At 37.9% G+C, this 15,008-nt stretch overlaps 3 protein-coding genes across 6 annotated transcripts; 1 reads left to right on the forward strand and 2 right to left on the reverse strand.

Moving 5' to 3' along the window:
- Positions 1-730: 730 nt before the first annotated feature.
- aldh7a1 (aldehyde dehydrogenase 7 family, member A1) lies at positions 731-4,066 on the reverse strand. Of its 4 annotated transcripts, none has more exons than XM_028027205.1 (3): positions 3,942-4,066; positions 2,943-2,975; positions 731-2,836 (listed from the first exon to the last, which is right to left on the reverse strand). In XM_028027205.1, exon 3 carries the CDS (start codon positions 2,829-2,831, stop codon positions 1,203-1,205), a length of 1,629 nt encoding a protein of 542 aa, XP_027883006.1. In that variant the 5' UTR covers positions 2,832-2,836; positions 2,943-2,975; positions 3,942-4,066; the 3' UTR covers positions 731-1,202. The 4 variants fall into 4 exon arrangements, with proteins under 4 accessions (XP_027883006.1, XP_027883008.1, XP_027883005.1 ...); XM_028027207.1 differs by having other exon boundaries at positions 3,930-4,045; XM_028027204.1 differs by lacking the exon at positions 2,943-2,975 and having other exon boundaries at positions 3,942-4,035.
- On the forward strand, positions 4,058-12,225 carry actl6a (actin-like 6A). The gene is made up of 14 exons (XM_028027208.1): positions 4,058-4,216; positions 5,915-5,991; positions 6,653-6,827; positions 8,243-8,343; positions 8,623-8,720; positions 8,896-8,990; positions 9,898-10,004; positions 10,106-10,195; positions 10,290-10,351; positions 10,439-10,553; positions 10,743-10,823; positions 11,183-11,278; positions 11,395-11,481; positions 11,588-12,225. The coding sequence occupies exons 1-14, from the start codon at positions 4,192-4,194 to the stop codon at positions 11,666-11,668; spliced, it is 1,290 nt and encodes a 429-aa protein (XP_027883009.1). The 5' UTR covers positions 4,058-4,191; the 3' UTR covers positions 11,669-12,225.
- A 66-nt stretch (positions 12,226-12,291) lies between these two features.
- Positions 12,292-14,940, reverse strand: mrpl47 (mitochondrial ribosomal protein L47). The gene is made up of 7 exons (XM_028027211.1): positions 14,788-14,940; positions 13,841-13,989; positions 13,553-13,613; positions 13,210-13,306; positions 12,940-13,070; positions 12,676-12,771; positions 12,292-12,580 (listed from the first exon to the last, which is right to left on the reverse strand). Exons 1-7 carry the CDS (start codon positions 14,919-14,921, stop codon positions 12,469-12,471), a joined length of 780 nt encoding a protein of 259 aa, XP_027883012.1. The 5' UTR covers positions 14,922-14,940; the 3' UTR covers positions 12,292-12,468.
- Positions 14,941-15,008: the final 68 nt, after the last annotated feature.

The following is a 15,008-nucleotide window of genomic DNA, read 5'->3' on the forward strand; positions in this document are numbered from 1 at the left end:
TTTGATGATCACAAGCAAAATGTACCAAATTCTATATTAAGAATAAACCAAAGCAAAATCATTAAATGTATTTTGAGCTGAATTTTACCTTTATAAGTCAGCTACATGTAAATTATTTCCTTTTGATTTGATTATTGAAATCAGTCACTAACTGTGACTGATATTGGTCCTATTTCAGTCTGCATTGCAGATTTCCAATCAGGACAGATTTTAACTTGGTTTGCCTCTGGTAGTACACATCTTTGGCTATAACAAGTGTCACATTGTAATATGACACCTAAATGGGAATTTAAGAAGTACAGAGAGAGAGAGGTGCACCAAGTAATGCCTTGCTCAGGATGCAAGTACTACTTGTATTTTGAACAAGTAGTGCCTTTAGAAGTGTGTTAGTCTATTTAAGGGGTTAAAAATAATATGACTATGTTTCTGCTAACCAACCTCAGAAAAAAAGCAGTCTAAAATGTCTATGGTTTGCAGCTAGGTTTCTGTGTATTTTTGTTCTTTAAGTTTTTGGGGCAACTTTGTAGGTAATTGTAAAGCAAAGGTTTAAACTGTAAACCTAATTTCCATACAAAGCAAATTCTTTCCTCTCTAATACAAGAAAACTCCAACAGATGTGTTTCACTACTTTATTAATACTAATAAATAAATTAAAGCATAGTTAAACAACACCACACCAATGCTAGTTTTTAGTTTGATGTCATTTTAAAACTTAAAAGGACAAACCACATTTACATCCACAATTTTTTTATTAAGTTTTTTTCAATAGCTTTGTTTTTTAAATGCATCATATATTGTAAATAGACCAAACAGCAAGTGTTTTGTTCACTACATTCAATAACCAATCACAAGCTCTTTGATCCAGAATAATGTCTGCACCTTAGTCCAGTTGATTTTTCAGTTTTTTGTTTACAGTATAAAGAATCTGATACAGCCATTCAGTTACCAGGGTGACAATTAAGTGCTTGTAGAAAAAGCGCACATGAACATTTTCTGAGAACAGCGTTTGAGCTTTAACTGAAAACTATCAAAATTTATTTCTTATCCAAAATTAGTATAATTCACAGCTAAATACTGCTCCAAAATTATTCTGAATTTTTGGTTAATGTACACAGACTTTTCTAAATGCAAAGACAATTGTTTCACAGTAGATATCGTGAAAACTACATAGATTTAGTGTTACTAAAATTAACTTGACGGCTTCACTCAAACTTGATGCCCTGAGCCAGAGGAAGATCCTTGCTGTAGTTTATTGTGCACGTTGAGCGCCTCATGTACTGCTTCCAGGAATCACTGCCTGATTCTCTTCCACCACCAGTGTGTTTCTCACCACCAAACGCTCCTCCGATCTCAGCTCCGCTTGTGGGAATGTTGACATTCACAATACCACAGTCAGACCCTTTAGGCCCCATCCAGCGGAAAACTCTGCCCATATCTTTGGTGAAGATGCTGCTGGACAGACCCTGCTTGACCTCGTTGTTCCAGGCAAATGCCTCTTCTTCTGTCTTGAACTTCAGGACATAGAGGATGGGGACGAAGGTTTCGGTGTGGACAATGGGTGAGTCATGAGGCAGACCTGTAATGATAGTGGGCTCCACATAGTTACCAGGACGATCCATTACTTTTCCACCACAAACAACAGTACCCCCCTGCTGCTTGGCCTGCTCAATGGCAGCCAGATACTGCTCCACAGCTTGTTTGGTGTGCAGAGGACCGTAGAGAGTTTTTGGGTCCCAAGGGTCTCCAATCCGAACTTGTTTGTAGGCCTTAGATATCCTCTCAACCACCGTGTCATGAATGCTCTCATGGAGCATCAGCCTCCTGGTGGTGGTGCAACGTTGGCCGGCTGTTCCTACAGAAGCAAAGACCGCAGAGGGAACCACAAGGTTCAGGTCTGCATCCTCAAACACAATGATGGCGTTGTTCCCACCGAGCTCCAACAGCTTGCGTCCAAACCTTTCCTGCACCATCATGGCCACTAGCTTGCCAACGTGGGTACTGCCAGTGAATGACAGGAGATCCACACGTTCATCCTTTGCCATGGCAGTACCAATATCTGCGCCACCACAGGTCAATGAGCAGATGGCTCCAGGCAGATTGTTTTGCTCTAGCACCTCAGCCACTATTTTGGTAACTGCAACACTGGTGAGAGGGGTGGTTGGGGCACCCTTCCAAAGGCAGACATTGCCACAGGTCATCGCAATAGCATTGTTCCAGCCATAAACAGCCACAGGGAAGTTAAAGGCGGTGATTATGCCAACGAGCCCGACAGGGTTCCACTGCTCCAGAAGAGCATGTCCGGGTCTTTCAGAAGGAAGGATGGGCCCACCAATCATTCTTGACAGACCGACAGCGTAATCACAGACGTCAACGTACTCTTGAACTTCTCCCACTCCTTCAACAAAGATCTTGCCCATCTCCAGAGAAACTAAACTTCCAAGAGTTGTGATTTTCTTTCTTAATGCATCCCCTATCTGTCTGACAATCTCCCCTCTTTTTGGAGCTGGAATATCTGCCCACACCTTCCAGGCCTCCCTCGCCTTCTGAACAGTTACTTCATACTCTGCCATAGTAGCTTGAGTAACTCTGGCTATAGGCTCATTGTTAGCAGGGCAGTAGGACGTGACCACTTCCCCGCTGCCTCCCCAGCTCCCATTGTAAACACCCGGGTTGTCCTCAGATAAACCCAGCTCCTTTAGCCACGAATATTTGGGTTGGTTGATGAGGAGACTCGACATGGCGGCTGACTGGTGGCAGCGCACAGATGCAAATTTATTTCTTAAAAGTAGCCTGCTGTGCTGGGCAAGGGTCAGAGTGAAGCAGCGCTGCATGGATGCTGAAAAACAAGATCAGAGTTAAAAATTAATTTAACATGTCAGATGGCATTCAGAAGTAAATCATCTATGAGAACAATCAATATATAAGATTATGATTTAACTCACAATGTCCAAAAGAAAAACTATGCCTCCAAAATCCTAAAATTGAAAGTTAAGGTTAAAATTTGTACATGTTTTTAAAAAAGCATCAGACAATGTTTGCCATGTCACGATAAAAATACAAGTTGCAACATTTTATTGTATTTCTTATTTTAAAACTCACAAACCTTGTTAAGCATTAAAATATCAGTCACCAAAATCTAGATCAGGTGTATAAACAACAGTAAAAGTCCATCAACAAGCCGAATATTATTGGAAAGCAAAGGATGAGGAATCCACTAAAAATTGCACACGTTCTTTGCAGATACAATGACACTGCTGTGCAGTAAATTGTGCAGATCTGGCTTCCAATGTAAAACCAGACTTTCCTAAGACTCAAGTGCAATAATGTTTGTATATTTTCCACTTTATGTCGTATGTCTAAAGATGCTATGCTGGTATAAAAGTATATTAAAGTGAATGTAATGTAATTAATTTTACTGCTTTTATACCACTTATGCAGCAAATTTACATGATAGTTCTACAATTTTTCATTTCAGTTTGCATAATCATATTTGCAAAACGCCTCTTTCTTTGCCTGAAACCTCTTACCCTGTAATAGAACTGTACCTGCTTTTTTTGTTGTTTTTTTTAAATAACGAACCAAATTACTCAACCTAATCCAACATGTACCAAGACTACAACAAATGTAGTCTTGGTACATGTTGTAGTCTTTGACACGAAGGCATTCATGTTATTGAATATGTGAAGGAGTTACCGCTTAACTGCAACCTTTAACTGCAAGATAACGCCGCAATTTGTGCGTCTTAAACTCCAACATGTGTTGTTCACTTGATACTTATGCGCCATGAGGCGAGTTCATAGTACAGCGAGGACTCAAAGGTCTCCAGGTTAACAAACTCTAACTCCGCCGTATTGCTACAAGTCCTGCACATGAAGCATTTGCACATTGCCTTATTCCCTAAAAATCAAGTTAATGTTGTTTGTTATCACCTTTTTACTCACGCTGATATGAAGTCGACTAGGCCACGTCCACTCCAGAACAGGGAAGTACTCACAGTCACTTAACGGAAGCACCACGATTGTGCTGAATTCTGATTGGACGCCTGGTCCGACGCACAGTGGCGCCTGCTTTGTCAGAGCGATCGATGCTACATGCTAGCAGATAGCTTTTGTTGTGATTGAACATTGAAAGATTTATTTCTAGTCCAGTAGCTTCGATTTTAAAAAATCGTTCGTTGAAACACTTTGCACAATGAGTGGTGGAGTGTATGGAGGCGGTGAGTAAAAGCTTTTGATTGAAGTGGAACTAAACTTTAGAACAAGTTGATGCGTCTCGCACTACCATTAGCTAGGCTTACGGTTAGCTAGATGCGCTAACGCTCAGCTCAGTGGAAGACTAAATATGCGTTGTTTTTTGTATTTATAGTCTCTGATTTAAATATATCAGGGCTGCAATATCGTTTGGATACACTATGTTGTATTTGCAGCCTTGTTTACGTTTCGATCATGCATCTAACCGTAGTTGCTAAAAGGAAATGAATGGAAGTGTGCTTTCCTAAGCATCCATTTATCTATCTAATTAAAGCATCTGTTAGGATATAACATATTGTTTCGCCGTTATTGACTTGGAATGACAAACCCTATTACGGAGATAACGATAAAGTCCTCGTTTTAATAATTTGAGAACCTAATTTAAATGTCCTCACTGTCATTTCATGTATTAGTAACCTGAACTGTCTGTTAAAAACACACATAAAGTTAGTTTATCTGTCACTCGTCTTGTCTTTGTTACCAAAATAATATTACTTTCCCAGTACAAACCATTAATTTAATTTGTTTTGACAAATAATTAGGAGAAACGTTGCACTAAACATATCGATATAATAAAATCTGTTTTATTTTACTTATTATAAACCATTGAATGTACATTTAAATAACTGGTGACCTATAGAACACTGAAATCTATAAGATTATAATCTTATTTGATTTTACTGTAAATATTTACTTAGAATTTTTATCATATGAGTACTGTACTCCAAAATAGTTTGATTAAATGTGTTGGCATTAGGGTTGTATATCACAAAGTCTTATTGTTTATGTTGCAAACAAAAAAAATCACTATTAAAAACAGATAATTAATGCTTTTTGCTAATGTAAACTAATATTTGTTTCTTTCCAAGCAGTCATTTACAATATTCATACTCCTTACTCTTTTGTTGTTATGATTGACACAATATTTGAAGTAGAGTTACATTTTATACACTGAACCATGAGTCTCCATATAAAGTCCTCAAGAGCTACTGTACTGCAAATTTGACATGTATCCCAGCTCCAACACACCTGAATCAAATCAATGGCTAGTTAAGAATGGCCTCTGCTAAACTTGACAGCATTCTGAAGAGTTAAGTCAAAAAGAGTTAACTGTAAAAGTTGCAAGAGAATAGCTCTTGAGGACTGGAGCTGTGGACCTCTGTCACTAAAGGAACAATGCATTCTGAATTGAAAAAAGTTACAAATTATTGGATCTCTCTTGAAAGTTTTGATATGATATTTGTTATTGTTGTCATGAAGCTGTGTTTAAGATGTAAAGAAGAAATTATATGTATGCACAAGTTTAAATAGCTCTGTGATGATGACTTAGCATAGCAACATTGCGATGCTAGTGGTTGACTTCTTTTAAATTCATTTAATGTCTTCAGGTTTTTGTTGTCATTATGCCACTTTGTGGTAAAGTTGTATATAACTGAATAAAATCTAAATAGACTAATTTTGGACCAAATATTTATGGCTGGAAACACCAACAGAAGAAAGATATATATATATATTTCTCCAAAATTCACTTTATTAATTAACTGTTGTTTTCTAAGTGCCCTTGTACTCTTTCTCTTTGCAAAGACTTATATGCAAATATATTTAAATGCATGGCTTAAATTCTAACATTCTAACATCCCTGCATCATCTGCTCCTTTCTGCAGATGAAGTGGGAGCGTTGGTGTTTGACATTGGTTCGTATTCTGTAAGAGCTGGCTATGCGGGAGAAGATTGTCCCAAGGTAGGTGAATCACTCAAATGACCTGATTAACTGTGTGTCTTTTCTTCCTCTGAGTGTGTGCATGTTATCTCTGGGGGGACGCCAGTGTCAGGAAATTGGGGCTGTCACCCTGGAGACAGGCTGAGTAAATTGAGTTCAGATCATATTTTGGAACACTTCCTTGGTTTGGATTTTTCTGTGCTTTTGTTGGAGTTCTTAATAGTGGAAATAAGATGAAGCATTGATTCATTAATAAAATGTTTTATTTGTTCATTATGATTATTTCAAAACACCTTGTTTATAACACAGTAGCATGCTGTGTGTTCAGGGTTTGTTTATTGGTATGACACTGTTGCGATGCTAGTTTGAATAATTTCTGACCAACCTTGAAGCAATGAATTTCCTTTGTGGGGAAATACAAATTAGCTTAGATGTATAGAAAAATCTTTCTTAAAATCTTCTGTTGGTTTGATAAGAATGCAAATGAGATTAAAATTGGGTACTTTTCAGTACAATGTAATTTCATAAATAACACATTAGTTCGAATATTAGCTCGAAAGTTTGCAGGAAAACATTTTTCACCAACAGAAAGCCAACGCTGATGAAGAAGTAAATGTAAAAGTGTGCCTTGACTTGCAATGTGTTTTTTTTTTTTTTTTTTCTTTGTTTGGCCCTGGCTTAGGCGGACTTCCCAACAGTGATTGGTGTTACTATTGACCGGGATGATGGCAGTACACCTATGGAAACGGACGGAGACAAGAGCAAGCAGAGCGGCACCACCTACTACATCGATACCAATCAGCTGAGGGTTCCCAGAGAGAGCATGGAGGTCATGTCTCCCCTAAAGAACGGCATGAGTAAGTATTCTGTCAGTCGGTTGGAAGTCTTTAAATGTTTTTCTGACGATTTATGTACAAATAGAAATTAACTTTAACTTAATTAAATTTCTCAGTGAATACATTTTCTTTAGTTTTTCTGTGCTGCATTATTCACATGTTGCATTTTGATTAAAAAAAAATAAAATTAATTTTTACTATGGTCAGTGATGACAAATAGGAATACATATTTAGAAATTGCACTGCTTGATCCATATCTATAGTTGGACTTTCAGTGTAACTTTGTAATTGAGCTCCTCACAACGCTTACTGACATATGAGTTCTGTTTATGAATATTTATAAGACTATCTTGAGCCAAAACACTAAACTCACCAAACATAAATGTTCTTTTCCCAGTTAAACCCAGGTGTCTCTCTTTTATTTTGATTTAAAACCATGTCTGTGTAAATGCTAAAATACTCCTCATCAGTGTAATCTGTTACTTCAAGCATCTACGAACGCGGACCACATGTCCAGAACTGTCCGCGGTACTGAACTGAGTTTAAGCCCCATTAACCTGCAGTGGCAATTGAAAAAAGTAAAAGTAAAGTCTTGGGCAGATTTTCCATAAAATGGTCTTTAGACCTAATTTGTACCGAGCGCAAATGTTCTTAGCATGCGTTGTTGTATGTGCTGTGAGATGTTTAAGATATGTGTTGTAGTGGCCATTCAATAATATTATTAAAATTATTTTGCTATGTTCCACATTAGAAATATAGTCTTCTTTGGTTCTCTAAGTTATCTAAATGGGGAACTCAAAAACATTGACAAAATATTTAAGATTTCTTTTTATTCTGTAATTGAACAGTAATAAGCTGCATTTCCTTTCCTTTCTTATATCAGGATTATAATTTTTAGGATTTAAATCCACAACATTTTCTGAATTCTCACAATTATCAGCATGATTGGAAATAAAACATGCGTCCAAATGCACCATTCCAGCAGATGATGATGCAAGTCAGAATGGTGATTCATTGGTGTTTGGCTTTGCAGCTACCTAGAACTGAGTGTGACACCCATGCTAATTGCAGCAGAACAGCACAGTGGGACCATTGGCTCCTGTGGAGGCCTGACCTGGAACATTGGTGCTCGTCTGGTGCTCAAATTGTTATCTAAAAATAACTCTTCATTGCTCTAATTCTTTTATCATTATCTTGGCTGGGTCAAATAATAGTAAGAGATATATTTTTTTAGTGTATGTGATGTTTAGCTTTGCTTCCAGCAGTGAGATTTTACTGTATCTAAGATGTCTTCCTGTTTTTTTTTAATAGACATAATGTTTTTTTAACTACTAAGCACCATTTTTAAAAACTAAATGGCTGGATGTCACTTCAGACATAAAAAAGACAGGTTATAGTGAACAGTTGCTTTACTTTCTCTTTTATTTGATCTATAGTTGAGGACTGGGACAGTTTCCAGGCAATTTTGGATCACACGTATAAGATGCACTTCAAGTCTGAACCCAGCCTACATCCTGTGCTCATGTCAGAAGCATCGGTGAGTTTGCTGCTGCTTAATGTTAAATATAATTGTCATCTTTAATGCATACTGTAATCAAACCATATTCATGTACTTTCAGCACAAGTTGGCAGCAACTTGAATTTCTGAGATGCCCTTTGGTTTAGGCTCTGGAAAAATATTGTGGGACGGGAATTAAAGTATAAAATTTGCTTCCTGTGCTGGTGCTCGTCACTAACTGGGGGTCTGCATTTGTTTAAGGGTGTCTGACAGCCACCATTTATTGCAGGTGAGTAACTGTATCTGTTTTGTTTGCAGTGGAACACGCGAGCAAAACGAGAGAAGCTTACAGAGCTGATGTTTGAGCATTACAACATTCCTGCCTTCTTCCTCTGTAAATCAGCTGTACTGTCTGCGTATCCTTTACAGTTTTTTTTCATCCAGTAAAGAGAACAGTTTGACAGAAACTACTGGGCTAATTTAACGATGACCTTTCTCTTCAGTGATTATGTTAATTTGCAAAATGGTACTATAACTTCTGTTCCTGCACATTGAATCCCTTTCCTGGTCCCTTAACTGTGAATATCCCAGCTTTGCTAATGGGCGGTCCACAGGTCTGGTCCTGGACAGCGGAGCCACACATACAACAGCAATCCCAGTGCATGATGGTTATGTCCTTCAGCAAGGTAAAGAATGGTTTCACGTGTAACCCTAGGATTAAATTATAATACAAGACAAATTGGAAAAAAGGGTTGGAATCTAAAGCTGAATTATGTGGATTATGTCTCTTCTTGGCAACTTGATGCCATCTGCTGGTTGAAGCTTGTCTCGGTCATGTGCTTCTCTTGCATTTATGCAATTTCTGCAGTTTGTGGTAATGAGTTTTTGTGATGCAGCATTCTTTGTTTGGAAATGTGCTGACATTTTCAAAAAAAAACAACATAGTCTTATATATTGTTCATATTCTTGCAGGTTGACTCCTTAAATAATTAAACCTCAGCATTTGTCTATGAAACTTGATTAAATTATTATAGTACTTTTGGAAAAGTAATCCTCAAACCTTCACACATTTTGTTACGATCCAGCAACACAAAATGTGAATACATTTATGGTGCCGTTCACACCAAACCAAAAGCATCTGACGCTTCAAGTTCAATGCATGTGCACTTTTGGTGCATTCACGCCAAATGCATTTTGAGCGTCAGGGGCGACTGGTTTATGTTCAGAGTCTATGTGGAGCGTTGAATGCGCTCGATTCGTCAAATGCTTCAAACAGTTCAAATCGCGCTGTGCTAGACGCTCGAAACGCGCCTCCACATAGACTTTGAATGTAAAGTAGACGCGCATGACGCTCAAAACGTGCTTGGTGTGAATGCATCATTAATCTGTATGAAGACTCTAGAGGGAAAACTTTGATCTTTTAATTTGGTGCAAATTGAGAACAAACACTGTAGCTAAAGTCAACGAAGACAGTGGAAATGGCCATTGGTGTATTATACAAAAACTTAAGATTTACTATCAAAATTGAACTCTTAACTTTCCCAACGTAAAGCTAATTTTGTGCTGTTTTTTTGTTGTTTTTGTTTATGACAGGTATTGTAAAGTCGCCTTTGGCTGGTGATTTCATGAGCATGCAGTGTAGGGAGTTGTTTCAAGAGTTAAGCGTGGAGATAATCCCTCCCTACATGATTGCATCAAAGGTAAACATTTTGTTCATTTTAAAGCTGTTTTAAGTTTAATTTGACATATTTTTAAGTAGCCATTTTTGCCGATTGCTGCCTGCTGTGTGAATATGTCACAGGATCCAGTGCGGGAGGGGGCCCCGGCCAGCTGGAAGAAAAAGGAGAAACTACCTCAAGTCACTCGGTCTTGGCACAACTACATGTGTAATGTAAGGAAAGAGTTAATTTGTTTTGCAGCACTTTCAGGATTTCTGTGGAGTGCTGGAATTAAATGTGTCATTTTCTGTGCTCTGTTTATCACAGTGTGTAATCCAGGATTTCCAGGCGTCTGTCCTGCAGGTTTCAGACTCTCCATACGATGAACAGTGAGTTACTAGCAAATATTCTTAGAGTTCACAGTAGATATGTTAATTTTTGTTATCTGAACGACTTCATCTTTCTTTTTTCATCAGAGTTGCTGCTCAGATGCCCACAGTCCATTATGAACTCCCTAATGGCTACAACTGTGACTTTGGTGCGGAGAGGCTAAAGATCCCAGAGGGACTGTTTGACCCCTCCAATGCCAAGGTTGGTGCTAAGTTTGCCAGGTGACAATAAACTAATTGTACTTTTAACTTAACAGTTATCAGTGGTATAAAAAAACCGCAGTGAGTACATTGGTACCTTGAATAAAAAAAGAAGTGTTCAGATATTTTTATTATTGCATAATTCGCCTTTTTTGTAAATAAAATCGATGCATAATCTGTTCACCTTTAGGGCCTGTCTGGAAACACCATGTTAGGAGTTGGCCATGTGGTGACAACCAGTGTAGGAATGTGTGACATTGACATTCGACCGGTGAGTAGTGGACAGCTTTTAAAGTTTTATTGCACCTAATTTTTTGTATTTTTTTTTATTGCAGGACAAGTTTTAGAGTTAGTCTGCCATTCCCAAAACAAAGGGATGAGCTACTGTATATCAGGTTATTTTAATTAACAAATGACTGACTTTGAGTCTTCCTCTTTTGCAAACTATTTCTATATCAAAGAGTTGTTATCATGGCCTGTTGGTTCATTAGAAAATGACTGAATATTTGAGTTTCACTGATTTGTCCAGCTGAAAATCAGCCGATTTGGATCAGTAGTTATTTTCTGTGATGAGGAAAACGATTGGCTCTGAGTTTGTTTAACATTTGTGATTATTGACGTGTATCAAAGGGTCTGTACGGCAGTGTGGTGGTGACGGGAGGAAACACGCTCATCCAGGGCTTCACTGACCGATTAAACAGAGAACTTTCCCAGAAAACCCCTCCAGTAAGAAACAGTTATAATTTCTAAACAGTTTTGAATTTATCATAAGTTGTGACGGGAAAGTCAGTTTTAGCTGCATTATGTTAAATGCTAGATTTCCCCTTGTTTGTAATCTACAGAGCATGAGACTGAAGCTGATTGCCAACAACACTACGGTGGAGCGCCGGTTCAGTGCGTGGATAGGAGGCTCCATCCTGGCATCACTGGTAAGACCATACAGAGGCTCTGTAGTACTGTGAGCCCCTCACCTGATAGAACCTATTATATATGTATATATATTGCGTATTTGACAGCATGTTTGATGTTCTCCAGGGAACCTTTCAGCAGATGTGGATCTCGAAACAGGAATATGAAGAAGGAGGAAAGCAGTGTGTGGACAGGAAGTGTCCTTGATTCTACATCCAGCCTCAACCTTTCCTTCTCCATATTCTTCTAGCTCAACTTCACGAGGAATCAACCTCCGACCCAGACTCAGAAACAGTCAACTCTCATTTTGTATGATTTGTTTTTAAATCTGAATTGGTCGTCTGTTAGGATCTTAAAAAAAAAAAAAAGAATAGAAAAAAAAATTCAACTCAAGATCCTTTTTTTTAATAGCCAAAACAGTTAGACTGTTGCCTTCTCTGTTACCTGCTGATGGAAACTTTGGGTCATCAAAAAGTTGTTTCCAATTACACTGGGAGAAATGAGTAATTAGGGTTGTACAGGATCCCAGCAGAAAACTGGTAAGATGTTGTGTGATAAGGGTCTTTATTTGGAGGAAGAATCATTTAGCAGGATGTGAATGTGTTTTGTTATTGTCATTTCGTGTACTTGGTAAATTCACGAGTTGCCGGTCAGTTGTTGCCCCTGGTTACTCATATTTCAACTAAAAATCTGTATTTAATTTTCATTTTTACTTGTCATTAGCTACATATGACCTTTGAAAAATAAAGTCAATTTTGTTATGATTACATGACTAGTCATTTTAAAAGTAATTCTGAGTTTGCTTTAGTTACAAGATGTCCAAACAGTAGTTCGGCAGGATGGTTTATTAGACAGTAACAAACCAGAACACATTTCCAATCGAGAAAACAGTTTTATCTTGTAAAACCAAATAACAGCTGGATAAGAATTTGCTCAAACTTCAGTAGATTGTGTGAGCTGATTCAGGCAGCTGAGTTGTAGCAAACTCAAAAACAAAGATCCCTTATTCAGGAAGATGGAAGCTTTGTCTGGGGAAATCGCTCTTTTAATTTGGCCAAAGTTTTCTTCTTTAAGCTGGCTTTCCTGGTCCTTTCTCGAAGGAATCTCTCAATACGCAACCTGCCAGAAACAAACAAAAAGAACCCTTAATGCAACATCTTTATGTATTAAAATTAAAGGAAGAAAACTGCACTGCAGCATATGAATGTTCTTACCTTATATGAGGTTGGACAAAATAGGGCGTGTAGAACTTCTTGCGCTTGTGTCTTTTATTCATGTACCAAGGAATTGTGTATTCTTTGAACCGATACCTGGAGGTTAAAAAGGACTATTTACTAAGAGTAAAAGTTTCTTGCCTTTAATGCGAAACCCAGAGTTGCATTTTACCAAATGTTGTGTACAAAAAACCCCATTGGGATCAGAGTCCAATAAGTTGCTGAATTACAGGTCCAGTATAAATTCACAGAAACGTTCCGTACCAGTATTCATATCCGAACACGTTCCTCCTCCACTCTCCTGGCCGGCCTTTCTCCTGTCCCGTCTGCAGCAGACGCAGTGCAGTCTCCCGTTCTTTCACCACCGTGTCCAGCCTGACCATTGACCGTTCAATCTGTGAAGACACATACATGTTCCCTTTAGCCTGGGTTTTTACTTCACCATCAACAATAATCTGTAAATATAAACAACACATTAGAAAGAATCCCACTGAAGTGCGGGAGCTGGAGCTGTCACTTCAGCGTCGCACCAACCTTCTTCATCCGTTCAGGACTCGGCATCTGAATCCTTTGTCTTTTTGCTTCCTGCTCAAGCGTCAGCAGCATGTTTCTTTCCTTCAGCAACACATACCTGAGACAAAACTGAGGTGTTAGAAGCAACGGTAAATGCAGAACTCCTGTTTAAAATTATTTCTTTAGCACCATTCAAGCGATGAGACATTTCAAAGTGCCTTACATAAAAAGACAAGAAAACAGTCTGGCAAAATTTCTTCAAGGTGTACAATTAGATAAAGATGAGTAACAGCATAACATCAAAACAATATATTAGATTTTCAAATATGTTCTAGAGTTGTCACATAGTCTTGACATTGCTCACCAGAGTTTGTGTAAGTCCTCGTTGCTCTTTGTTCTCAGCTGTTTTGCTGTCCATGGAGCTCCTGTGATGAAACAAATGTTGACCTACGACATTTAAAATGCATTATGCATGATCATGAACATTGTGTAGCTACTAATCTGCAATTTTTGACAAATCCTAACATCTGCTGAGAACCATGCTGAATCACTTTAGCATGTAATAATTATTTTCTGACTCTAAAAATCACTTCGATATTTAAACAACATTTAAACAACTTTTACATACAATTTAATAAATGTAATGTTTTACCAGACTTCACATTGGACTCTCCCCAGTTCTCAGGCTGATCAAAGAACTCTTCCAACCCTCTCCTGCTGATGGTCGTGTGCAAAGCTCGATGCTGACCCACAAAGCTGATGGGAGTGATCCAAGATGAGGCAAACGAGGAAAATGTTTCACTGAAGGGAAAAAAAAAGGATCTAATTCATGCATTGTTATTTATACATATAATTTCATTTTACTCAAAAATGTAATTAATTAAACGTCCCAACTCCCAGATTGTTCTATTGGGATGTCAAGCCTCCAAATAAGTAAAGAAAAAATAGACTGCAAAACATTTACCTTCTTGAGCTTCATTATCGGTCTGTTTAAGGAATCATGAACCAACATGATACTGAATTTGTTGTGAAGGACACCAAACTGGACTGGATTAAAAAAACACTTTGTTACGAACAAACCTGTTAGACTGGGACTGGGATTTTCAGATGATAATTTATCTTCATTATTGATGTTTTTGTTCGTAAAAATACTAAATAATTTCCTTTTTAAAGGCAATTGACAGATTTCCCCCTGACTGATCAGTGAATCAAACACTGAAAAATATATATTTTTTCTGTTTAATAAATTTATCTCAAATAAGAAGCCCTTCACCATCAATAGAAACCTAGACTTATAATACTTTTATGCAATTTGAATTTTATTAATAATCTGATAAAGACTACAGGCGCATGCTTTGATGCAGAGATTAGATAATAGTGTAATTGCTTCATTTTCATTAAACTGAGAGAACCTCAAGCACATTTTACATCTTGTTAGATGTAAAATTATGTAAAAAGTTTAAGGTTATAGATGCTGAGGTTGAGCTCATAGGCCAGAAAATGAAGAGCACTGCCGCCGATTTGAAGGGACGATGGCTCTGTGGTAGTTTAACCAGACGAAAACAAGAAAATGCCATGTCCGCTGCTCCACTGCCCTACCTTAGAAGATTGTTCTGGCATCTTTTCAGATTTACAACGCAGTGTTGGACGCTTATCGCTGGAGATATCCTGAAGACGCTCTGTAACTGTTTGGACAGAGTCAAAACACGTCCTAACGACGAGGACGACGCCATGTTTTACCTAGAATTACCCAACATGCATTTTGTGTAAAAATATTTTTTTTTTCCCCCAAAACATAATATTTTCTTTATTCTACAATT

Source organism: Xiphophorus couchianus, chromosome 9 (assembly GCF_001444195.1).
Source record: "Xiphophorus couchianus chromosome 9, X_couchianus-1.0, whole genome shotgun sequence".
Taxonomy (NCBI): Eukaryota; Metazoa; Chordata; class Actinopteri; order Cyprinodontiformes; family Poeciliidae; genus Xiphophorus; species Xiphophorus couchianus.